Source organism: Chlamydotis macqueenii, chromosome 1 (genome assembly GCF_036417535.1).
Source record: "Chlamydotis macqueenii isolate bChlMac1 chromosome 1, bChlMac1.mat, whole genome shotgun sequence".
NCBI classification, from domain to species: Eukaryota; Metazoa; Chordata; class Aves; order Otidiformes; family Otididae; genus Chlamydotis; species Chlamydotis macqueenii.
Genome location: NC_141556.1, coordinates 8,339,474 through 8,363,864, shown reverse-complemented (window position 1 = coordinate 8,363,864; position 24,391 = coordinate 8,339,474). Strand labels below are relative to the sequence as shown.

General features: G+C 43.2%; 2 protein-coding genes across 5 annotated transcripts; one reads left to right on the top strand and one right to left on the bottom strand.

The window, feature by feature from the left end:
- The first annotated feature begins 28 nt into the window (after positions 1-28).
- Positions 29-12,603, top strand: DCLRE1C (DNA cross-link repair 1C). Its single transcript, XM_086745519.1, has 14 exons — positions 29-137; positions 236-287; positions 2,168-2,252; positions 4,111-4,170; positions 4,810-4,865; positions 5,522-5,623; positions 5,885-5,957; positions 6,109-6,249; positions 6,778-6,879; positions 7,597-7,733; positions 7,907-7,961; positions 8,854-8,942; positions 9,822-9,922; positions 10,687-12,603. The coding sequence occupies exons 1-14, from the start codon at positions 29-31 to the stop codon at positions 11,664-11,666; spliced, it is 2,142 nt and encodes a 713-aa protein (XP_086601645.1). The 3' UTR covers positions 11,667-12,603.
- On the bottom strand, positions 3,215-23,929 carry SUV39H2 (SUV39H2 histone lysine methyltransferase). 4 transcript variants are annotated; one of them, XM_086745552.1, is made up of 7 exons: positions 23,908-23,929; positions 22,705-22,850; positions 21,054-21,725; positions 19,138-19,284; positions 17,577-17,706; positions 15,983-16,098; positions 3,215-3,422 (listed from the first exon to the last, which is right to left on the bottom strand). In XM_086745552.1, exons 1-6 carry the CDS (start codon positions 23,924-23,926, stop codon positions 15,989-15,991), a joined length of 1,224 nt encoding a protein of 407 aa, XP_086601678.1. In that variant the 5' UTR covers positions 23,927-23,929; the 3' UTR covers positions 3,215-3,422; positions 15,983-15,988. The 4 variants fall into 4 exon arrangements, 3 of the variants coding, with proteins under 3 accessions (XP_086601678.1, XP_086601670.1, XP_086601656.1); XR_015258257.1 differs by lacking the exon at positions 3,215-3,422 and adding an exon at positions 12,926-13,948 and having other exon boundaries at positions 15,151-16,098; XM_086745544.1 differs by lacking the exon at positions 3,215-3,422 and adding an exon at positions 12,926-13,948.
- Between the last annotated feature and the right edge of the window lie 462 nt (positions 23,930-24,391).

Below are 24,391 nucleotides of genomic sequence, written 5' to 3'. Positions count from 1 at the left end.
GTGGGGCCGCGCTGCGCTGTTCGCCGCCATGAGCCGGTTCGGGGGTCGCGTGCGCGAGTACCCGGCCGTGTCCATCGACCGCTTCGACCGCGACAACCTGCGCGCGCGGGCCTACTTCCTGTCGCACTGCCACAAGGGTGAGCCCCGCCCTTCGCCCGTCCCCATGGCAACCGCGTGTGCCCCCCCGCCCCCCGTGTCCCCACCCCCGAGTGACGGCCGTGCCCTCTCTCCCCAGATCACATGAAGGGGCTGCGGGCCCCCGCCCTGAAGAGGAGGCTGGAGGGCAGGTACGGGCGGGCGGGGCAGCGTGCAGGGCCGGGGGGCCTGAGGAGGGGGCGGCTGGCTCGAAGCAAAGCGTGAGCAAGATAGGGAAAGGAAAGTGCCCTGCGTCGTAGAGGCACGGGATCGGAGTGGTCTGGGTGGGAAGGGACCGTGGAGATCATCTCATTCCAACCCCCTGCCCAGGGCAGGGACCTTCCACCAGACCGGGTCTCTCAGAGCCCCATCCAGCCTGGCCCTGAGCGCTGCCAGGGATGAGGCATCCACGGCTTCTCTGGGCAACCTGTGCCAGTGCCTCACCACCCTCACAGTAAAGATTTCTTCCTTCTGTCTAGTATAAATCTGTCCTCTTTCAGTTTAAAGCCATTACCCCTTGTCCTGTTGCTACAGGCCCTTGTCAAAAGTCCCTCTCCAACCTTTCTGTAGGCCCCCTTTAGTTACTGGAAAGCTGCTGTAAGGTCTCCCTGGAGCCTTCTCTTCTCCAGGCTGAACAGCCCCATCTCTCTCAGCCCATCCCACAGAAGAGGTGCTCCAGCCCTCTGATCATCTTCGTGGCCTCCTCTGGACTCGCTGCAACTGGTCCATGTCCTTCTTATGTTGGGGGCTCCAGAGCTGGACCTAGTACTGCAGGTGGGGTCTCAGGAGAGTGGAGTAGAGGAGCAGAATCGACCTGCTGGCCACTCTTCTTTTGATGCAGCCCAAGATACGATTGGCCTTCTGGGCTGCAATTGCACACTGATGGCTCATGTCCAGCTTTTTATCAACTAGTACCCTCAAGTCCTTCTCTGCAGGGCTGCTCTCCACTCATCCCACATTTGTTGACACTGAGGATTCCTCCGACTCGGGTACACTTGGCCTTGTTGAACTTCATGAGGTTTATGAATTTCATGAGAACCCTCGCTGCTATTATTCTCTGAGAGTGTGTCGGTGCATGGAGACAGTGCTGTGCCTGCCACAGGCCAGCTGCGCTCAGAGGCGTATGAGCAAGCAGGTAGCCAGCAGTTGGCAGGAGATGGTTATTCCCTTCTTCTCAGCACTTGTGAGACTTTTTCTGGAGTACTGACTCCAGTCCTGAGCTCCCCTGGCCAGAAACCAAGATCAGTGTTTTGGAGCAGGACTGTCAAGCTGGTCTGGAGCTGGAGCATGTGATGTATGAGGAGAGGCTGCGAGCTGGATGTCTGTAGCCTGAAGAGAAGATGAGGGTGTATCACTGTTTGCAGGCAGGGGTAGAGAAGGTGGAGCCAGGCTCTCCTTGGAGGTGCGTAACGAAAGGGCAAGGGACACCTTTTCTTTTTCACCATGAGGATGATCAAAGAGAAGAGAGGGCCCAAAGAGGTTGTGGGCCCGTTCCTTGGCACTGTTTATCAGGGTAGATGTTACATCCCCTCAAATGTGAGCAGAGAACTTCTCTTTGCTCGTCAGGTCTCTTTGTGCACTGTGCAAAAGCTGGAGCTTTATAGGAAGTGTTCTGTGTTCTGCTGAATGCAAACTGTCCCAAATGCCAGTTCCAGGGAAAGCGTGCACACCTGAAACAGACCTTGGTGGGTATAGAAACAAGCAAAGATAGGTGTACATCTGACCACGTACCACACAATTTATTTATTTCTGCACAAAAATACGCATGCACAGGCACACATAGGTAAGGCTTTAGATCTGCTGTGTTGAGGAAAATCCTACTCAACGAGGTGGAGTAATTCACCTTGATCCCGCTTCAGGCTGGGGCAAAACAGCTTCTGCAGGCTCCTGCTCTGGAGGTCTCTTCAGATGAGAGAGGAGTCTGAGCGCATGTTTTGATGTACTAGGTGCTGCCAGGTGCTGATGCATTGTTAGATTGTTCCTTGCATCAACTTTAAAAAACCACTTGTCTATATTTTTTGTCTCCTCACAGCTTGAAAGTTAAATTATACTGCTCGCCAGTAACTAAGGAATTGCTGTTGACTAGCTGGAAGTACAAGTTTTGGGAGAATCACATTGTGAGTTTATGTTTAAATTATCACTTTCCAAACAGTGATCCTAGGGAAGAAGAAGAAGATTCCCCTCCTTAGAAATGTCTAAATGTTGGTGTTAATACAGTGTTTGAGGGCTTAAGTACTTCCATCAGAATGCCTTTCCTTGCTGCTTGCTATGTGAGATTGCTTCCAGTATCTCTTGAGTTTCACCTGGAAGAAGAGGTCCCTTGCAGGGAAGGTACCCGTAAGCTATTAGGAGTTTGTATGAGCAGTCAGGCAGTGCTGGTCCTGACATCCCTGTCTGAGAAAATCTTAATCTGGGAAGAGACACCAGAGGTACCCGTGGTACAGTCTAAGATGAAGCACAATTAACGCAATTAAAAAAATACATAGATGTTTGCAGCTGCTGCTCCCAGGAGTGACTGCTGGCAATGGCATGAGTTGCACAGGCCCTAACTCAGATTGTAGCTGTTGGATGTCTTGTTCGCAAGCTTTGTCTTACCATAAATAAGCCTTCTACTTGTAGTGTGGCTGGGAAATGAATTAACAGCTGATTTGGTATTCACCAGACTGAAAGAAGCAATCACAATGTCAGCTTCCAGACAAATGTTTTTATGATTTCCAGTCTGACTTTTATTTGTACATGCAGCATAAGAGGTTCTTTGAATCTGCCGCCAGCTTTAACTTTTGAGTTATCAAAGATGAGGGGAGAACTCCGCTGGAGATATTAGAATTTGTGGTTATGAAGCTAAACTGTGCCTGTCAGCAAAGAATTCCTCAGGCAGTTTAGATCTAAAACTTGACAACTGTTTCCCTGCAGTAGGAAATTTGAGAATCACTGAGAAATACTAAGCATGCAGAATTTAGGTCAGCCTGTTGAATTTATTCAGCTTCAGCAATTGTAGGTAATAAAATTAGTATTGCTGTTTTAAAAATCAACTCTTGCTAGTGGCTTGAATTCTTAGTGTAAAATACTTTTTGACTCACGTATCTGTGTTTTGGAGCAAGCTCTGAGTTTGATTGGTGGTATCATTGCTGGTGGAGCAGTTACCACCTTTGCGTGCCTGAGCACCAGCTGAATGGATCTCGTGGAGCTGCGCAGAAATTTGTGATGCAGTGTCTTGTGAATCCGTCTGCTGCAGTGAAACCCAAGGTGCTGAGGAGACTGCTTAGCTGAGAAGCTGGAGGTTATACCTAAGGAGGGTAATGAGAGGAGACTTTCACTTTGGCTTTTTTTGGGAGGCAGGAGAATTATATACAAATATTGTCTGAAACAAAGGAGAAAAAAAAAACTCAGGAGGATGGGAGAGGAGATGGCCACAGAGCATGTATGTTGCAGGACTCTTTTAGTAGAGGGTATGGCAAAACGGGATTAATTGTGGTCTAGAGATTAATCACCACCACACAAACACAGAAATACATGCTGCACCTGATTTGTGGGCTCTGCTTCTGGTAATAGGGAACAGTGAGGAGAACTGCTGCAGCACAGAGATCTGTCCTGTCAGGATCCCCTTGTGTGTTCTGGAACTGGGACATCTTGGGCTTTGCAGTCATCAAAAAATAAGGCATATGATCCAACCAGAGAAACCAGAGCTGTGGCTGTTAGAAGTCCACCCTGTTCTGACTTTTTTTAGGTATGCACACCTTGATTGAGGTATCTCTGTTTCATTTTTAGAAACTTTTAGAACTTTAGAAAACTTTTTTTTTTTTTCCCCACTGGAAGTGGAAATTCATGACTTACTATGGGAAAATGAGCTCAATTTTACAGGATTAGCATTAGCTGCAGTGGGTGTTAAAGATGTCTACTTAATGAATACTTAGCCATAAGAGTGAAACAAAATGTACAGTAAATCCTGTAACGTGTTTTTTAATTTTGTTACAGGTTGCCTTGGAAGTTGAAACTCCAACTCAGATTTCTTTAATAGATGAAACATCTGGTGAGGTAAGTTACAAAAAAAAAAAAAAAAGATTCATATACTTGTAATGGGCAGTAATAATGTTTAAATGAGCATGGGAAATAGATCTTACCTGTAATATCCCAAGTGGACAAACTGTTTTTAAAATGTATGTTTCTCTTCTCTCCAAGATGTGCGGCCACATGCATGCTTCTTCCCTGCTTTGTTCTTGTCGTAGCCTTTTTCTGGTCATGTCTTTCCAGCGTATTACTGATCTCCAACTTACCTATTGCTTTTGTGATTTTTTTTTTTTCAATTTGTATTTCCTGGCTCATTTTAACAAGCTTTAAGTGCAAGACTTAAAGGTCTGGTAGAGCTTCTCCAGGCAAAGTGTATTCCAAGATATTTCCATGATGCTTGTTCATGAGGAACCAAGGAAGTAGGACTGTCTTCTGCCTGAGTGGCTTTCATGAGTACCACACAGTATTCAGTCATCTCTTCTGGCATGACAGGGTGGCCATTGCTCTTCGGGGCTTGTTGGAATGGGAAGAGACTTTCTCTTTGTTCAAAAGCAATGCTAAATGCTGCAAGAGGCTGTGGGGAGCAATGCGTTGCTTTCGCTGCGTCAGTGAAAGTACTGATAGTACTTATTACAGTGAGAAAATAATGCTAATTGTCTCTTCCAGAAAGAAGATATAGAGGTGACACTTCTACCAGCTGGTCACTGTCCAGGATCAGTCATGTACGTCCTTTTAATACTCTAAATGTCTCTGCTGAGAAATTTGTCCTATAGAGTTCTCACTGAGGACTAGGTTTTTTTTTTTTTTTAACTAGAAAAAGCTAGTGAATTTAAAATTCTTACTTGGAGATAACACTGTTGTGGCAGGGCCCACCAGCTTTGGTCAAGGTTGGAAAACCATTCTGCTATCTGGGATCTGTCCAGACGGAAGTTGTTGCCTTGGTGGGGCAGGTTACTTTTCCCCGTGCTTATGAATAACAACTTTCTTGTTTTCAACCGTACTGAAAAATGACATACAAAACTGCGATTAAAAAGAAATCCTCCTTTTTTTTTAGTATGACATTAAAAAGAAGGTGCCCAGGTTCACGGTACACATGCCTAATAGATTCCTTTGGCTGCAACAGATGTCTGAGCTGCCCTCACAGAATCTGTCAGGCTTTTGTCTTCAACTCTGACCAGCCTAGGCACAGGCTATTTTCCAGACATACTGAGTCTGAATTATTTGGTTTATCTGAAATTACTCTAGGGCCAAAGTTAGCCCAGTATTTCTATTACACCATACATTAGTCGTGTAGACTGCTCCAAACAAGGTAACAAATTGACATCTGGCATTTCATGCTTTATACTGTTGAGTTTGACCAAAGTGTTTCTGTTTGCAGGTTTTTGTTCGAAGGAGAAAATGGCACTGTGCTGTATACAGGGGATTTCAGGCTTGCAAAAGGAGAAGCAGCCAGAATGGAGTTTTTACATTCAGGGACCAGGTAAGGCTTCAGCTATTCGTGGGATTTAAAAAGAATAAAAGATCACATAGGCATGGGCAATTCAGGAATAATGTGCTCTTTTTCCTCATTTTTTCTTATTCTGGATTAAATATATTTGTAGTCAGGCAATACTGCAGTGACAAGCCCCTTTTGACTTGCTCTTTGTAATGAGGAGGAAAAATTGCCTCCTTTTGAAGAGAGAAGTGGTTTGGCTTAGTACTGTGAGGCATTGCTCACTCTAATATCCCATTTCTCTTTCAGAGTAAAAGACATCCAGAGCGTGTATTTGGACACCACTTTCTGTGATCCCAAATTTTATCATATACCAAGCCGGGTAAGTCTAAATAAGCTGTGAGAGGAAAGGTCCTAAAGCCGCTGATTAATTAACCACCCCTCTGCAAGGCAATGCCATGTTGCATTACCAGATCACAGCACTTTGGAAGTATCTTCAAAGACAACTCAACGACGTTTTCGAAACTTTTCAGGAGGAATGTTTAAATGGGATCTTGGAGTTAGTGCGAAGCTGGACCTCACTGACTCGCTATCATGTTGTGTGGCTGAACTGCAAAGCTGCTTACGGATATGAATATTTATTCATAAACCTCAGTGAGGAACTTGGAATCAAGGTAACGTTTCTGTAATTGCTGCTTTATAACAGATCCTCAGTGATGACTGTGGCCAGTCATCGAGCTGGAAATGGCTGTTCAGAGGACTGCTGTATGTGAAAGATGTGCATGCTTTCCTTTCACTTAAAAAGCTACAGTTGTGCTCAGAATGAATTAACTAGTTGATTTCAGTCTGGAACATCTGGGCTCTCCAGGGAGAAGTTAATCCCCATTTTTCAAACTCAGTGTTTACCACTCTGTCTTTTATCTCGTGAATGATAAAAGCCTTCTCATTTACATATGACATAGTTGGCAGATATATCCTTTCTTTGATGAATATTCATGCCTCTTCAGCACATGGGGCATGTTCCACTTGTTGTAGACATCCAGGTTACTCTTGGCTAACACTTCTCCGCTTGGACATTAGTAGTGGGTAGTAATTGTTTAAAAGCCTACTAGCATTTGTTGAGAGCACATCTGTGTAGTTGCTCCAGCTGCAGTTTGGCAAACACATTGAGCTAATTAAGAGTAAACTCTGCCTTTCTCTAGGTGCATGTGAACAAACTTGATATGTTCAGAAACATGCCAGAAATCCTCTACCACGTTACTACAGATCGCCACACTCAGATTCATGCCTGTCGACATCCTCGGGTGCGTATTGTTTTGCAAAGCCTCTACTAACTTTGCTGTGAAAGACGGGTTATAGGTTTTGGTCCTATTGTGCTAATGAAGACTTGGCCAAATGGTGTGGCTTGGTGTAAAGAAGAGTGAGAACTTCAGTTAGTGGGTTGGAGTTTAAAAAAAGAAAATAAAGGGAAAAATAAAAAAAAATATATTAGCTGATGCTAGAAATAAATCGTTTAATTGTATTGGAAAATTGTATTTTTAAATGAAGTAAGACAAGCAGCAGATCAGATCAGTCAGGTGTTATCCGTTTAAATATATCAAAAGCAGCTCATATTGCTTTGAGGTTGCTTTGAGCAACCTGGTCTGGTGAAAGGTGTCCCTGCCCAAGCCAGGGGGGTTGGAACAAGATGATCTTTAAGGCCCCTTCCAACCCCAACCGTTCTGTGATGCTCCCTGCAGCCACGTGCTGTGTGCTTGTAGGGTATGGCCTTCCCTTTCCAGGATGTCTATCAAGCTGAAGGCTCCAGCTTGGAGCAGTGCAGGTAGAACTGAAGCTGGCGCAGTGGTCTCTGTGATTGATCTACTTTGTCAGCTGCACAGTGGAAGCAAGGTGCAACAGCAAAGAGTGTTTCAGAGGAGTTGGGAGCGAGATGAAAACTTGCTCTGGCTAGATACTATGTTGCTCCATTTCTAGGGGAAAAAAGGTCAGGTTTACACTTAATTTTATATTGCGTTTGACAGGATGATGACTGCTTTCGCGGGAACAGACTGCCCTGTGGGATGACTTGCCGAAATGGAACTCCCTTGCACATAATCAGCATCAAACCCTCCACTATGTGGTTTGGAGAAAGGATCAAGAAAACCAATGTAATAGTGAGGTCAGCATCTGGGCCGTGCAGAAACCTGGTGTTTCAAGTGCATGTCTTGCCTGAGGCTTGTGTAACTGAATCTCAAAAAGGACTTTTTAAGAGTGCATTATGCTTGCCTGTTGACTGAGGATGAAGAGCAGCTACCTAATTTTTGTGCCTCCTCTGTTGTTTTTTTTTTTTAGGACTGGAGAGAGTACATACAGAGCTTGTTTCTCTTTCCACTCTTCGTACAGTGAGGTTTGTATACTTGAGTACCGAGTGTACATTGATTAAAAAAACATTAACCTGTCACAAAGCCTTGCACGTACAAAACTGAGCTTATTCAGAGCCCTAGCAAGACAGTCCTGTTTTTAAGATCCTGGTTAAGTTTTAATTTGCTCTGCCATGCAGGATTTTAAACGGAGGTGCTAGCATAGTACGTACAACATGGCAGCTTTGCTGGCAGAGTATGGGGGGCAGTGTATTGTAACAACGGACTCATACCGCCCCGTGCAGCACTAGATGGGTCCTACTGGTCTGTACAGCTAGGAGTGGAATCTGCAAACTTGCAAGTGTTTTCAGTGCTTAGAACTGATAAAGCCTCAGCTGGAGTGGAGTTGCCCCAGACTGGACACAATTATTTGAGAAATTTATTGTCTGGAGAGCATCTAGAAGACAACGGGGTAAGGCTTGGAAAAGTGATGTGTTTTGTCGTACTTTTTATAGTGGACTGAAGGGAGACTTTAGGAAAAGTCATGGAGGAAGGGAATACCTGATCTGCACAACTAGGGACTTGGAAGTCCAGCAAGAAAAATGCAAGTCTGAGAAGATCTCCAGCAGTAAGGACAGCAAAGTGCTGGATCACATTCCCTAGGAACAGTATGTCCAGCCTGCAATAGTGACAGTCTGCGTAGCAGTTGGTAGTTGCTGTGAGGTGTTCAGGTGAGGCTGAGTTCTCAGCATCTTTTCAGACCTGTTTTCTTGTTAGGGAGCTATCCACTTTGCCAGAGTTTGGCTCATGGCTTATATTGGTCTTTACATGAGACAGGTGGTAGTACTCGTTGTGGGTGTGCTTTAATCAGTGCTGCCATTAAGTATAATTATTAGCTTTTGAGGTAAGTTGTTAAACTGCTGCTTCTTTTCAATTTAGATTAAGGATTTCCTGAGCTACATCCGTCCTGTGAATGTGTACCCCAACGTACTGCCAGTGGGTGGGTCAGAAGACAAAGTGATGGAGATGTAAGTGACAAGTGGCTGCTGAATGGAGATGATCTGGTCTCTGTTCTTGGAAGGACAACTTTTCCCCTGAATCCCAACCTCCCAAGCAGGCCACTGCCTTTTGTTTTACTTGGCTGATAACTGAGATTCTTTTTTTTTCTATATTCAGTCCTGCAAACTTCAGCTTTCTGAAGAACACTTGTATGTTGTGCTAAGTCTGAGAGTTTTTGTTTTCCACACACTACTTATATCTATGCATAGAGGCTTTTCTGCTGTTAAACTCTGTTTAGGTGGAATCCAAATACACATTCATCTCACATTCTTTATTCTGTGATCTATTTCTATTTGTCATTGCTACTTCTTGGAAGTTTCTTTTAAAGAGAGTTTCTCTGGGGATTTGAACTCCTAGCCTCTATTCACCATCACAGAGGCCTGTGCTTTTGTGCTGCTAGAGATGGTGGCAGCTTAGAAGGCGCTCTTAGGGAGCAGGAGAGCAGTGGTATCACTCTATCTGAACAAAATGAGGACTCGCATCTTTGTTCCTTTTTCTTTTCCTCCTTAATAAGAAAGAAGATACAATTACTGAATAAAACTGCAGTCAGACTTTGAACCCTGTCATCTTGTCTTCTCTAAGCAAGGCACTAGAAGATAGTTTCCAAATGGTGTATATGTTTCAAGGTAAATATAGAGAAGTGACAGATTTCTACCTTTGAGCTGCCTAAACGCACCATCGAATTAAGAACCTTTCCCTAGCTGTTGCTGCCTTTGCTTTAATGCTTTTGCTGTAGTGCCTGTGAAAGGCATGAAGCAGTGTACTTAGATCAAGTTAAAAGATTTACTTTTGCTTCTGAAACTATCTGCTGAGTTCTAAATGTTAATCGCTTTTCTCATTCACCTCAGATTAAAGCCATTATGCAGGTCCTACAGGAGAAACATGGAACCCAAGTACAAGCCCTTAGGAACCCTGAAGAGAGTCCACAAGAGAGACTTATCTGATACAGGTAAAGCTTCTGCTGGTGCCACAGTGCTTTATATGAAAGTCTGAGAATAAGCAGAGGTGCCAAAAGCCATGGTGTTCACCATAGTCTGTCTGTGTTCAAAGCAAAGTTAGAAAGGAGAAATATAAATTAAATGAAGTTAAGTTTTTAGGAGGGTGAGGGAGCACTAACTCTGTAACAGCGCACTTGTTTGTGCGCCCTTTATGTTTCTGGAAGAGTTCCATTCCACACTCCTAGACCATCCCTAGTAAAGCTTTTCCAAACCTTACTTTTTTCACCTCCTGTGTTGGGAGGACAGAGTGGTACATCAGTGGAATTGCTTCTCTTCATTCTCTCACACTGCTGGCTTTTTAGCACCTGGTAGGTTTTTTACTTTACGATGGTAAATGGATGCTGTGTTCCCAAGCCACTTGGGAACTAAAAGACAACTCTGGGCCTGCTGCATTCTCTTCAGCTGTTTCTGAAATGCCAAGTATGCAAGGGTCATGCAGTCCTGGCAGAACATGTCAGAGGCCTGAATAAATGTGTCTTCCAGGGCTTCATCTGATCTGCTGCAGCTTATATGGAGGATGGCAAATAGCAGCTTCCTTGTACGGCAAGGCAAACACTGTCAGGAACATCCTGCCAAGTCTCCATCTGGGTTAAAGAACTTTTTCCTCTCTTTATACTAAATGGATTTTTATTAAAACTTTGCTCTCAACAAATTTTTAGCAGAGATGTGAAGTTTTCTTAGCGGGTTTTTTTTTTTCCTGTTATTTTCTTGACAGATGACGATGATCTCTTTGATTCAGAATTAACCTCTGCAAGGCCTAAAATTCCAAAACAGCAGAGAGAAGAGAGCAGACCCTCCAGCACAGGAGAATCTGAAAATGCTGAAGGAAACATTAATGAGAGCACAGGAAGTTACAAAGCAACCACAACTTACACCTCCCCAGTAGTGGATTTCATGGACTGTGAGGAATCAAATGATGATGATGATGACGACGACGAAGAACCTGAAAACAATGAAGTTCAAGTTCTTTCCCCTGAGCCACATGCCACTTCCACATCAAACTTCAATGGAGTAACTAGTGACCCACAGGAATCTAGTGCTGACGCCCCTCGCTGGGATGCATTTTTCAAGTGTAACAAACTAGAAGAAAGCTCTGAAAATGAGGACAACTTCCCATCTTCAGCAGATGCTGGTGGGTCCCAGTCATTCTTCAGTGATTCAGATGGAGTAAGCGATTCAACACACATCTCCTCCCAAAATTCTTCTCAGTCAACACACATATCAGAGCAGGGGAGCCAGGGCTGGGACAGCCAAACAGACACAGTGCTTATTACCTCCCAGGAGAGAAACGCCTTGGACTTCAGCTGCTTTGGCAAAGGTGGGAGCAGAACAGCTGTGTCTGGATTGCAGGAGGCTGTCAAGGACAGTCAGTCTGATAACAGTCGGTGGAAGCCACTGGGTCAAAACAGATCTTGTGCCTATGATGTTGCCTGTGACTTGAAAAACAAAGACTGTGAGAAAGAAGCAGAAGCTGGCACTGCTCAGGTTCACGATGTGCAGGCGGAAATGAGTGACAACTCCAGGACTCCTGATCTGGAACTGAGGAGGGACTCTCAGAGCTCCTCTGACTTTGAGATTCCCTTGACTCCTGGTGCTGAAGTGCCTCAGCCAGACAAACTGCACTGTTTATACAAGAAGCTAGCAGCAGGTGAAAGCATACTCGGTGAGAAGAAAGTCTCCCAAAGACCAGTATAACTGATGACATGAAAATAAGTACTGAAATTTGTTTTTTAAACCCCAAATTATTTTTCTCTTTAGTGCTGATTACTATCTGCACATATGCTAATTCATGCAATTTTTTCAGACATATCTGTGAGAACTAGAAATCTGCCGCCTGTGTAACTTTCTTGGTCCTTCCAGGAAATACAGGTGAGACTGTAAAAGCCATCTACCTCCTGAGGTTCAGTTCTCCAGGACTGTAAGTAGACCAAAAATGGACCAGACAAAACTGAGGGTAGAACACTAAATGAAATTTAGTGTTTCTCTTTATCATGAGCTCTAAGAGTTTGCCTTTAATATATATTATATCTCAGGTTTTAATAAAATACCACATTTTTAACTGTGGAGAGGAACACATCTTCCAGGACCAGCCATGCAAACAATGCAATAGTTTGACTTTAATCCTGAGTTTTCACTGCAGTGCCATCAAAACTATTTGCCAAAATTCTTAGTTTCTAAAATGGAAAATAATTCCTTTTTTTTTTTTTTAACTTCAGTGCCTACAAAAATGCCTAAACAGCAGAAGTAATCTAAAAATCCACGAAATTTCCCATCCATGTGGCCTTAAGTCTAAAGAATTAAAGACTTTCAGTATGACAGCTCTTCTCCTCTGTGTATGTCTTCAGCCTTTCTGCCATTTTTTAGTGATGTGTGAATGTTAAACCAGCCAGCATTCTGCTACAGGGAACAGTGGCAGGAGCAGGGGGGAGAGGGAAGAAAAATTGCTCTCATCTATGTACGGTTTTAAGGATATTCAAGTTCATGGATTTATCCGCTGTCACCTTGCCCACTCCATTCCTAGGAGTTGTTAAGACAACTTCCAGTCATGATCTATCAACTTTTTTTAAGCAGGCTTGAGTGAGTGAAACTGCTGTTGTAACTACCTCTGTGAATAAAGTCATACAGAGCAGAATTTCTTCTGTTGGCTGGTTTCCTTCACTGAACTATACGTGCAAGTTCAGGGTGTGTTTACAATAGGCTTAAATATATAGGAACTTGGTCTGCTTTAGACAAGATGACAATGTAAATTTACACCACTTCTTATCAGCCATAAACTGAAGAGGAAACACGTGGCTTCCGCGTGATTGCTCTACCACACTCTGTATAGTGCTAGAAAATCTGCGTACAGGACAGGAATTAAGACGTTGCAGTCTTAAAGCAAATTCTACTGCTACAGCTGATTTTTACAGATAAAGATTATTATAATTTTTTTTAAGAATGACAACAACAAGAGAAAAACTAAATTTAATTTATTTTATCAAAAGCTATAGGAAGATAACAATACTAGAGATCACACATTATGAAAGGAAAATGTTCCTGAGCTTACAAACTGCATATTCTAATGTACACAGTCCTAAACCATACATTAGAAATAACCAAAAAGATCGACTTAACTTTGAGATTAAATAAATAGACAATAGCTTTTCTTACAGGTGATCCTGCAGCTTTAGTTTTGCTACCAAAAAAAAAAAAAAAAAGTTAAACTCAACAAAGAACAGCTAGAGGACAGATCACAGGTTACCAGTCTTGAAGAAGTGCATATACACAACTGAACTGGTGGCTGTGATGATGCTAACAGACCACAACGCAAAACAAAGGCAGAAGCTAGGCCGGTTTAGGCTCCCTAAGAAACTGAAAATAGCTTTTTCTTCTTTTCCAATTTGGCAATTTTCCCCCAAACTCAAAAAAAAAGCAAAAGGAGTTTTAAAAGTGACATAGTGTCCCGTTAAGCTAATTCACTGACTGCAATCCGAATGCACTGTGAATATGTAAATATAAAATACTGTTCAAGGCTCTAAATTGGAAACTGGATACATGGGTTTACTTTAACTAAATGCAAAATACTGTTACCTCCCAGAACATAAATTAGCAATCCTTTATTTACCACACACGAGGTAACACCTCTATCCTTAAAGAACAGCAGTGTTATTCCAGTGCTGGTGGTAACATACACTGCCTTGGGAAAAAGGTAGACACTGAACTCAAGTACAACTTCTAAGACTTCTATCTTTTAAAATGCATTTACTTGCAATTTTTAAAACAAACTGGGCATGGACACAGATAGACAAAAAGAGCATCAAACCAGCCCTGAGTCACCTTGTACAGGAGAGGCCAGAGAAACCGATTTGGTAAGGAATCCATTTCTTGCCACAGCCACTCTCGCCATCCTGTACCAACAGGGAAGGCTGCAGACTGCGGCGGATTAAGGAGCTGGAGACTGCAGATTCCATCCACGTGGAATGCATCGCTGAATCGAGCTACATGCAAGAGAAAGCACTAATGACTCCAAATGATGTAAGATCATCTAGAGTTTGCTAATATTAAAGCTCCACATTCCACTTCAACTTTATATATTAAAAGAAAAATAAATCCATTAGTGATATGGCATGATAAAAATTGGCTAGATTCAGCATTTATCCAAGTGTGTGGATACAGGTGTAATGTCAAATACTTTTTAAATCTAAGCAAACTTTCTCCTATTCATTAAACAATATTAAGTATCTATTTCAATGTGTATCTCTTTGTATTGCAGATTACAAAACTCACACAGCACTTTCAATGGCTCACATGCCTCACCCCAACCATGAAACCAATTTTGGCTAGCAGCATATAAAATTTCACTTTCTGCCAAAGAGCCAGATCTTCAGTGCAAATGCAACTTTGCTTTTTAATGAACAAAAAACCTGTATTATCCTTTGAAACGCTCCTCTTGGAGTGCTAGTAATTAACATGAAATTTAAGGCATTTTCTAACAAATGAAGTAAACAGTTTATGCTGGGTACTCGACTTCGTTCACCTGAGCCAACAGCTGTGCACCTTATAAAGGTAACGAGCTGACCTATGATACATAGCTAGCATCCATTTATGGAGCATCCATTTATGGAGCAACAGTATTCTGCCTGACCTTATCCACGTTTACATGATTTGTAAGCAATACGCAAGTTTTACAAGCTTTTAATCCATGAGCATAAAGCACTTAGATCATACTTGGAGCACAGACCTTGGCTGTGACTCCACTCATAACCTACCTCAACTGCTCCTCGGTGTTTCTGAAGCCAAGCAAAACTTTGCATACATTACAAATAGATCAAGACAACTTTAAGATGATCAGAAAAAAAAAAAAAAGAAAAAAAAAAAAAAAGACTAGCAGCTGAAGACCAGTACATTTATCAGCCTTTACTTTCAAGAACATCTTACAAATGTCTACAGCAAATGGGTAAACTCCCCCCTAGTCTAACTTCACTGAAGTTAACATTTTTGCAACAAGAAAAAACAGGCCTAGTATCTTAAAAGTCTGTCACTAGTTAAAAACGTCACAGTATGTAAAAACTTGATCAAAACCAGCTGTGAATACAAATGAATTCCCAGGATATTTTTGCCCCTAACAGATAACTGAGCATATGTCTGTAATGCAACAGCTTTGTTAGACAGTGGGCTGCTCTCTCTGTTCTTTTGTTACCTGTTTCTAAACTGTAGCCAGTAATGTTTCAGCAATGAAATGACTGCCAAATTTCTGCAATGAAAACAGTGTACGTTACTACTGATAATCCGGTATTTACAAATTCTTTGTAGAACTGTAGACCTCCTATAGCATCCTAACTAGAAATCAGAACATAACAATGAAAGAACTTCTGTATGTAAAACTTCTAAATAATGTAACATCAGCTAAAACCGCTCCAGACCTTGATCTTACATCTGGGACCTGCTAAAGCCAACTGCTCTACTTGCGTGGAGTTCAATGGACATTTTCCAGTTTGCCTTCCTGTGAACCTTCACTTAGACACAGTCTGATGGCTGTCCTGAATCCTTCACCCCAGTGCTATAAATGTTATTGCTAATTTTGTGATGTTTTTCTTTATGCAACAAAAAAAAAAGCAGAAGAACTGTCACCTACAACTTAGGATTCAAATAAAATGTCTCCAGACTTTTCAAGGTATAGAAAATACGTAACTTCCCTTCCTCTGACTGAAATCAGTTCCTAAAAGGCCTACGACTGTAAGCTCATACTCAAATATTCAAATCAAGGTACATTTTAAAGAGTTTTCTTAGCATACATTTTACTGCTCCCTAAATAACAGTTCTAGAAAAAACAATTTTAATCCCCATTATCAGTTTTGCATTTGCCTGAAACACTACATCTCTTTGGCCAATGCCATTTCAATACAAATGCAATGCCGTGTTTTCATTGTACTTATTTACATTAGATGTAAGAATACTTGAATATATCTGTGAAAGAAGAGTCTTCTTAAAATACATTTAAAAGAGAACAAAGTATTTGTGACTTTGGGTACCCGAACTCAGTTGAGATAACCTCTGCAACACACAGCTCCGCATTTACAGACAGTTCTGATCCTCTTTCTGGATGGGCTAAGACCATCAGCAGAGTCTGAAGTCAGATCTATTGAACCTGTGACACAGAAACACAAACAAGGAAGTTTTAAAAGACAGAATGAAACTGTGCTAGGTATTCAAATGGCTTCCAAAGCCTTCCACCTCCCTAGTTCTTAAAAGGATTGTGTGCGCAGCTACACTCAAATCGTACCGACACCCACGTGACAACTGCTTACACAACACCTGACATACAGATCTGAATCCAAAGCTCAACAAACCCGCGCCTTGTACCCTCAGGTCTGTATCCACACCTGTCAGCAGAGAGTGCAGCCTGCCCCAACCATTCCCGTCACCAACACGACAAAAAAAAGACGAGTTTTAAGGATTTAAATAAGATCAGTTTGTCAGCACTTAAAGAGAGCTTCTACAAGAATGAGGTACAGCTCTGGAGCACAGAGATGCTTCTTTCAAAACCAAATAGCAGGGCCAAGAATACATCACTTTTGTGGATAAATGCAAAGTTTGACACACAGAACACCTCTGCCAGCAAACCTCAAGAAATTTTTATTGTATTGGAAAAAAAAAATGAAAAAAAAAAGTGCCATAGAATGGTTTGGCTTGGAAGGGACCTTTAAAGACCACCCTGTCCAACCTCTGCAGTGGGCAGGGACATCTTTCAGCTAGATCAGGTTCTTCAAGGCCCTGTCCAACCTGGCCCTGAACACTGAATTGAAGATTAATTATCAAAGAATCACTGAACAGCCCAAGTTGGAAGGGACTTTAAAAGACCATCTGGTTCAACCTTTTGTGGGAACTGGAGCCTAGATGAGATTATCTAGCACCCTGTCCAGTTGTATCTTGAAAATCTCCAGTGATGGGGACTCCACCACATTCCTGGAGAGGCTGTTCCAGTGAATGACGGTTCTCACTGTAAAAAATATCTTTCTTATTTACCAAAGAGCTCACAGCATCTATGTTCGTCACATGTTGTCTCACACAATTTATTTCGTGAAGTCTCTGCATAACGATCAATGTATCCAACCCAGCAAAACAACAGTAAACTTTGGTCCATCTTTCTTCCTTCATAAATATCTGCACCACAGGACCTACAGACACCAGAATCCGAAGATAAACCTATGGTGCCTTAGCCCACTCAGCTGTTACAACTGTCTATCACTAGCAGATTACTTAGAAAGTAGTTTACCTGAAATGCCATGTAAATACCTTTGGATAAAGGAAAGCTTTTTTTTAACGGTATCCTGACCATTCTTGTTACAAAACTCTTCAAAATAATTTGCCTGGCCAGATGTTCCAACCACAACCCCTTGCTGTCAGCTGGGAGCGCTGAAGGAAGTAACGAACTAGAGGTGCACGGAAAAGCTTCTGGGTGCACTCTGCCTGCGCTACACCTCGATGAGCGACATCTGTTCTAGAATCCACAGAGCCGCATTAGGGAGATGCGGTGCCTGACCTGAAACGCTAACATCACTCAGGCTGCAACAGATCTGCCAGCACCCCAAATCTCCTGCAAGAACAGTGTTAAAATCTGCAGACCTTTCATCTGATAGTCAAAGGTTAGCTCTTCTCCAGCCTTGATGGTTCGCGTAGAAAACAGCGCTATTCGAGGAAGACGCAAGTCGAGGTTATCAATAAACACATTGAAGACTTGAAGATTTGGATCACACTGTAAGGCAAAAATTAACATAGTTTCTATTAAGAAAACTGCACGGTAGGTTTCACTGAAGTCTTTAAGTAAACCAAGGTCACAGGAAAGGAAGAACTGGTTATTCTCTCAGTGACAGAAATCTGAAATCAATTTCAGAAGATCACAAATTACACTCTTGAAACAGCATTAAAGGAGAACATTCATAGCTTAGAGTTGAGTCCTTTCAAGAAGGCAACCTTTACACAGTACACAGACTACACTAATACGCAACAGCCTATTAAAAATAAGGTACCTTCAAAAAATGACAACAAAAAAAAATTACAAAGCAAGCAATTAAAGCTACATTCGGAAGTTAGTATTTCCCTACAAAATGCACAAAAAGAATTAAAGTTGAAATAAAAGAAAAAACAACCTAGCGTTTCAAGCCACGCACACTCGCTATTCTGTTCTAAGGTTAAAGCATTGATTCCAAGCCAGAAATAATGTTTTCATACTACGAAATAAATTTCTATTTTCAACTGCTAACCTGCTTGGCCTCTGAATTATCTGCTATGGGCTGGGTGGCAGGGGGAGGGTCAAGGACACTAAGCAGGAACTAGAAACCATTTTGTTGGTTTTTCTGGATTAAGTGTCAGAAGTCAGCAGTCACTGAGACAGTCTGTTAAACTCTGCACGGTTTTTTTTTTTTTTTCTCTTCAACAGTAAAATACATCCCATGTTAAAGAAGCAGAAGTGAAGTTAGACACTGAAGAGCGAGAATACTTCACTTCCATTTCCAAAAGTGAAGAGCAATTGGCTGTATCTAAAACTCTTCATCCTCCTCCCTGGCAAGCCTGCACGAAATACAAACGTCATCAGCTCACAGCTCTGAAGATATGAACTTACTGCATTTGTAGAACACTGACTGCAGATTACATTAGTAAGAAATAATAATTTTTAGTTCAGGAATGATGTATCATTCCTCCACGCACCCAGTTCAGCCTTCTCGCTGTAGGTACTTCAGTTGAACAGGAAATAAAACACTACAAAAATTTCCTGTTTAAAATTTACTTCTGAGTTCTCTGGCAAGTTTAAACTTGATATGAGGAGGGAAAAAGGTATCTAAAGGAGTCAGCCAGGGGCTGGTGGCCACTGCTCAAGGACTGGCTGGGCATCAGTCAGCAGGTGGTGAGGAATTGCATTGTGCATCACGTGTTTTGGATATTTTTATCATTATTACTATAATTAATTTCCCTTTCTTTTCTGTCCTATTAAACTGTTCTTATCTCAAACCTACAAGTTTTACCTTTTTTTCTGATTCCCTCCTCCATCCCACTGAGGAGGGGAGTGAGCAAACAGCCACCTGCCAGGTTAAACCACAACACTACTCCAGAAAAACTGTAAATACGGTAAGGAAATATTTACACCAGGAGACTCTCCAAATTCTTAGTAAACAAAACAAGGTCTTACGCTGTGATTCACAAAGTGGGACACATTTCCATATCGAGCTGCATCTACTGTAAATTCATCTGAGTCATAGTCCAAATCAAACAAGTACGTGTTTCCCTGATTGTCATAGAGCTGGCCTCGTCTCTCTGCTTCCTCACTTGTAATCACCTAAAAAAAGAGAAAAGAGAAACCTGCATCATATTATTAACTATTACTAAATTAAAACAAAAATCACAATCAAGTTAGAAAAAAATCTTTACTTAGTAAAAAATACACCACATTCACTTTTTGAAGTTGAGACAGCATCTCTAATGAATAAAGAAAACACACATACAGCTAAACTAATTAGTTAGCGACTGAAGCTTCTCTGGATGTAATTTGTCTACAGCTGATGCACAGCACTACCTTGTCTCAGGAAAAAAAATATCAACACCTTCTGTTAGAAGTTTTGATGATGACAGATACAATTTACTTGAAGTTTCTCTGCACATAGTTTTTTTCATCAGACCCAGAAAGCTTTGTTTACTTCACATAAAATAAAGTTTTAACTTTCTCCCTTTGCGCAGACGAAGATCAGCAAGGATCAGTCTTTACAACTCACTCACATTTACAGTCCAGTATTCATCTCCTCCCTCCCTACAAGCATCTCTTCCTGCTACTTTTGACTGCAATGAGAGATCCTACTCACGATGACTTAGATACACCACTGCACAAAGCTGAGTCAATGCAATTAGGCTAGTGTGGACCAGCACAAGGAGGAAATCCAGAAACTCCCCAAAGGAAGAGAAGTACTACAGTAACTTTTGACAGAAGCAACAGCTTAAACAACTTCATCTGCAGCCCATTACATTGAACGCATTCTGCTGTGCTGACTCAGCAATCTCAATTTGACTGCAAGACAGATACAAAATGTGGTGAAATTGAACAAAAAAACCTTCTAAAAAACTTTCTGACATCAGATCTGAGAACTTATTCAGCAGCAGGGAACAGGTAGATTCAGCTGAAAAGGTAAACGCACGCTCTCCTTTAAGCAACAAAATCACATAATCATCTTTCTGCATTAGCCACTCAAGAGAGCTATTTTGAAAGACTGATCTCTTTTATGTTTATAGGAAAGGTGTGAACACGAGAAGTTAGAAGATTTGGGGCAGGAAGGATGGAGGAAGTACAATAAAGACCACAAACATTTGTACGAAGGGACAGAAGGAATTATTCCAGGTCAACTTAGCAGCGAGGCAGACCTGGGCAGAAATACAACAGAATGGATCAGAGCGGCTGTCAGGAGCTACTGCCTTAAAGAGCCCTGAAGCACAGCAGAGCTTGCCCCAGATAAACACCAGATAAACACAGCGCAATACAAAAATCTCCAGAGTCACTCCAGGTGTATTTTATAACACAAAAATTCTGTTTGAAATAGTATGAGATCGAGGAAACAGATAACTTGATTAGTCTTGATGTTAACCAAAAGTAACAAATACGTTTGGAAATATTGCCTTAAAAGTTCAGACAAAACCGAAAAGGGACTGACAGACTGGGTGGGGAGTTTGCTAACAACTGTGCCTGGGGAATAGCAAAAAACTACAGTAATAAAGATGACCAGGGAAGAATGAAGAATACAACTGCCATGAAAAATAAGCAGGAGTCACCCTCAGAAATATTATTAGGGCACGTATCTAGAATAATTCTTTAGCAACACATAGGTTAAGTAGTCTCTTTACATTCAACTTTTTACAATTGGTCTGGAATAGAGGATGTTCTAGACAATATACTTTTTCTGTCATCTAGAATGCCTATTTATCGTATTCCTCTACTCAAAAGTAGACTTACGTATTATATAGAGAAGTCAGGAAGTGTTAAAACCGAGGAAAAGCCCATCGAGATTTTCTGCAACATTTCCTTAATTGTAAGTAATTCATCTATATGAGATAAATACATACCTCTCCAACGTACTCCATCACAAAACTGTTGGTTTTAATTTTCTGGAGGGTTTTTACTCCCCAACCACGGCCATTGTTAGTTCTGAAGATGCAAAGAGAATACGGTGTACCTTTCTGTACTATCCTATTAGGGCAGTCAGGCCCACACCTACAAAACGAATTGCATTCATAGATGGGCAAGCCGGGCTGGATTTTCAACTTTTTTTTTTTATTGTAAGCCAAAATAAATCCAGCCTCCTTTGGACAGCACTTCTCAGCAGGGCAGTCAGTGCATTCACAGCCAGTCGTTATGCCATTTATTACGTTTATTCCCGGAGCAGGTTTATACTCATTAATGTAGTAAAAGTCTAAAGGAGGGCCTTCAAGATCCACAGTGTTTTCTACCAGAATCATTGCTTTATGATTCTTTTTCCTGTTGAGTTCTTCCTTCCATCTCTGCAGAGCTATTCTTTGCTTAGCCTTCTTTACAATGTAATCTGAAACCGCAGGTTTCAAAGCTTTAACGTGGTTTTTCACTTCCAGAGCTTTGCCGTCTCTTGCTCGAGACAAGTACTCATCCTTGTCATGAAGAAAGTTTTGAAGCAGCAATGGGCATTTCAGATTTTCCTGAGGTTCCCAAGTATTTGAAGATTCTGGCCATCCTTTCCATTTCACAAGATAGTATTCTGTGCCCTTGAAATACAGAAACAGATATAGATTTAGCCACATTTCATTTTGGTGAAATCCAGCATCAGAGTACACAGACAAACACAACGGAGCTCTGGAGTTAGGAAACGGCATACAGAGCAGAAGGCCTCGATGTCCCCTTAACAATCAGAATCGAGGAGAAAGAGAAAAATCAACTTTTCTGTTTGCAAATTAGCTTACAGGACAACTTGGGATACTTTACATATAATCTTTAGGGGCAAAGAAATAAACAGCTGGGATGAATTCTGATCTCTAATGTTATACCTGGAGGAGGCTAGTTTGTTAAGGCTGTTATCCTAACTAGTTGTATGACTTGTATGCACAAGCAGAATACAGCTGTATCACACACAGAACAAAAAATAATTCTAAATTTACTGAAAAAAAAAAACCTCCAAAACCCACTATTTGTTACATCAACCATCCTCCCAAAAGAGTAATCCATTCAAAACATCTAATATTGAATTTATAATTAAGAAGCACACACTTTGCACTTATTTTAAAAAGGCCAAATAACTGTAACAAGGCCAAATCCTGAGACTGAATTTCACTGGCACGATCAAGCCGTAGGAATCCAGTTGCAGCACATGGCCCTAACTCTTCATCAAACACACTACAACAGTCAAGAGAGAAATACAGACTGTTACCTGCAAATAAAGAAGCATCGTAATACATACCACGCTACAACCTAAAAGCATCAGCATTTTGCTTTACTTGTAGATAGGCAAAGGCGAAATATTTCACATTCTAACATCTCCATAATTTCAGAAAAAGACCTTCCTTCAACATACTGAAAGCCGTGGTTATACCGCTTTCTGTTTACAGTTCAAAGTTTAAAAGACACTTCATTCGACGTCAGCAACGAAGTCCTCACAGCCTGCTACTTTATATTACGAGCAAAACTACCTTCAGCTCACTTCCAAATTTCAGCTGAAAGAGCGATCAAATTGGTCTGTGTTTCTCTTACCTCTTCTACCTTGTAGTCACACAAATATTCCACCTCATAACTCTTTAGATTCCTGTTGGTGATTCCAATGGATTTACATCTGAGATTTTCCTTCCTACATAATTCTTGGAGGGTCTCAAGTGAAGCTAGACATGGCACATACCAAGCTACAATAAGAAAATTGGTAAAGAATCCTATTTAATGTCTCAGCTAAATGAAATTATTATGCCTTATCCCAGAGTCCCCACATTATCATTTGTTACAGCAGTCCAGGAGTCTCTCGAACAACTACAGAGTCTCACAGAGTCAGACTCAACCCTCCTCTAAGGGGTAAAGTGAAGCACATCGATGATTCCCTTCCTGTACCTTCATTCTGTACAGCAGGTACGTTTATAACAAAATATTTTGGAGGGCAGAGACTTCCACAGGTGAATGCTGCACTAAGAACCAAATAATTTTCCTACAATTAAAGCATCCCATAACTGAACAACGGCGACAAGGAAACCTCCATTCTCTAATGTGACCGCCAAATATTTGTAGTTAGTCAAGTGGAATCGAGCACTTGCGATGCAACCATGGTGACCGGCCGAAAAAAAGAAAGATCCACCGCGCTCTTCCAGAAGGATCGCGGGTGCCGGGCCGGCCGGCCGGGTTTAAAGGGAAGCCGGAGCCCGGGAAGCGCCGCCGGGGTGGCGAGGGGGGCGCGGGACGGAGCCCGGCGCAGGAGCCGCGGGTTGGCATACGGCGAGGGCCGTGCCCCGCTCCCCTCGGCCGGGGCTCTCCTGCCCCAGCCCCCCCCAGTTCCTAACGGGAAGGGGCCGCCCCCGGCGGAGCTCACTGCCGGGCCGCACCGCGGGAAGGCGGGGAGGGGGCGGCTGACGGCTTTCCCACCGCCACCCCGGGCCCCGCCACCGCCTCTCTCTAACCCCCCCCCCCCCCTTATTTCCCTCAGACGCCTCCCCGCCCTCCTCCCGCCCCGGGCAGCAGGCAGAGTCCCCAGCCCTCCCCGCCCCGCCGAGGTCGAGAGCGGGGTGCAGCGGCAGCCCGAGCGGAGCTGGGCGAGGGGGGACCGGCAGCTGCTCCCCGCTCACCGCGGACGGGAGGCTTCCCCGCGCCCTCCGTCTCGGCCCACCCAGCGCAAGGAGAAGGGGAGGAAAAGCCCGCGCAAGGCGCTCCGGACGGCCCCAGCCCCTGTCCCGTCCGGATCCGCCGCCGATACCTCACCTCCTCGCCAGCCCTCCATCTTGGGGCGGGGGCAGTGGGGTCTGGGCCGCCCTCGGGGCAGGAAGCACCAGCCCCTCGTCCGACGCCCGCGCAGCTCCGCCCCGCTCCGGAAGGGGGCGGAGAGGAGGGGGCGGTACCGGCACGCGCAGGGCTGTGGCGGCAATGGCCGGGCCGCTGCGGGAAGGGGCGGGGGGGCTGCGCTCCTCCGGGAGGGGCCGGCGGGAAGGGAGCTGCGGCGGGAAGGGAGCTGCGGCGGGAAGGGAGCTGCGGCGGGAAGGGAGCTGCGGCGGGAAGGGAGCTGCGGCGGGAAGGGAGCTGCGGCGGGAAGGGAGCTGCGGCGGGAAGGGAGCTGCGGCGGGAAGGGAGCTGCGGCGGTAGCAGCCGTGAGAGAGGTTAAAGCGGAGGAAAAACGGAAAGCGGTCTCTCTTTGTTCTCTTACAGCGCTGCCAGCCCGAGAAAGAACCCCAGAGCAAGGTCACTTCCT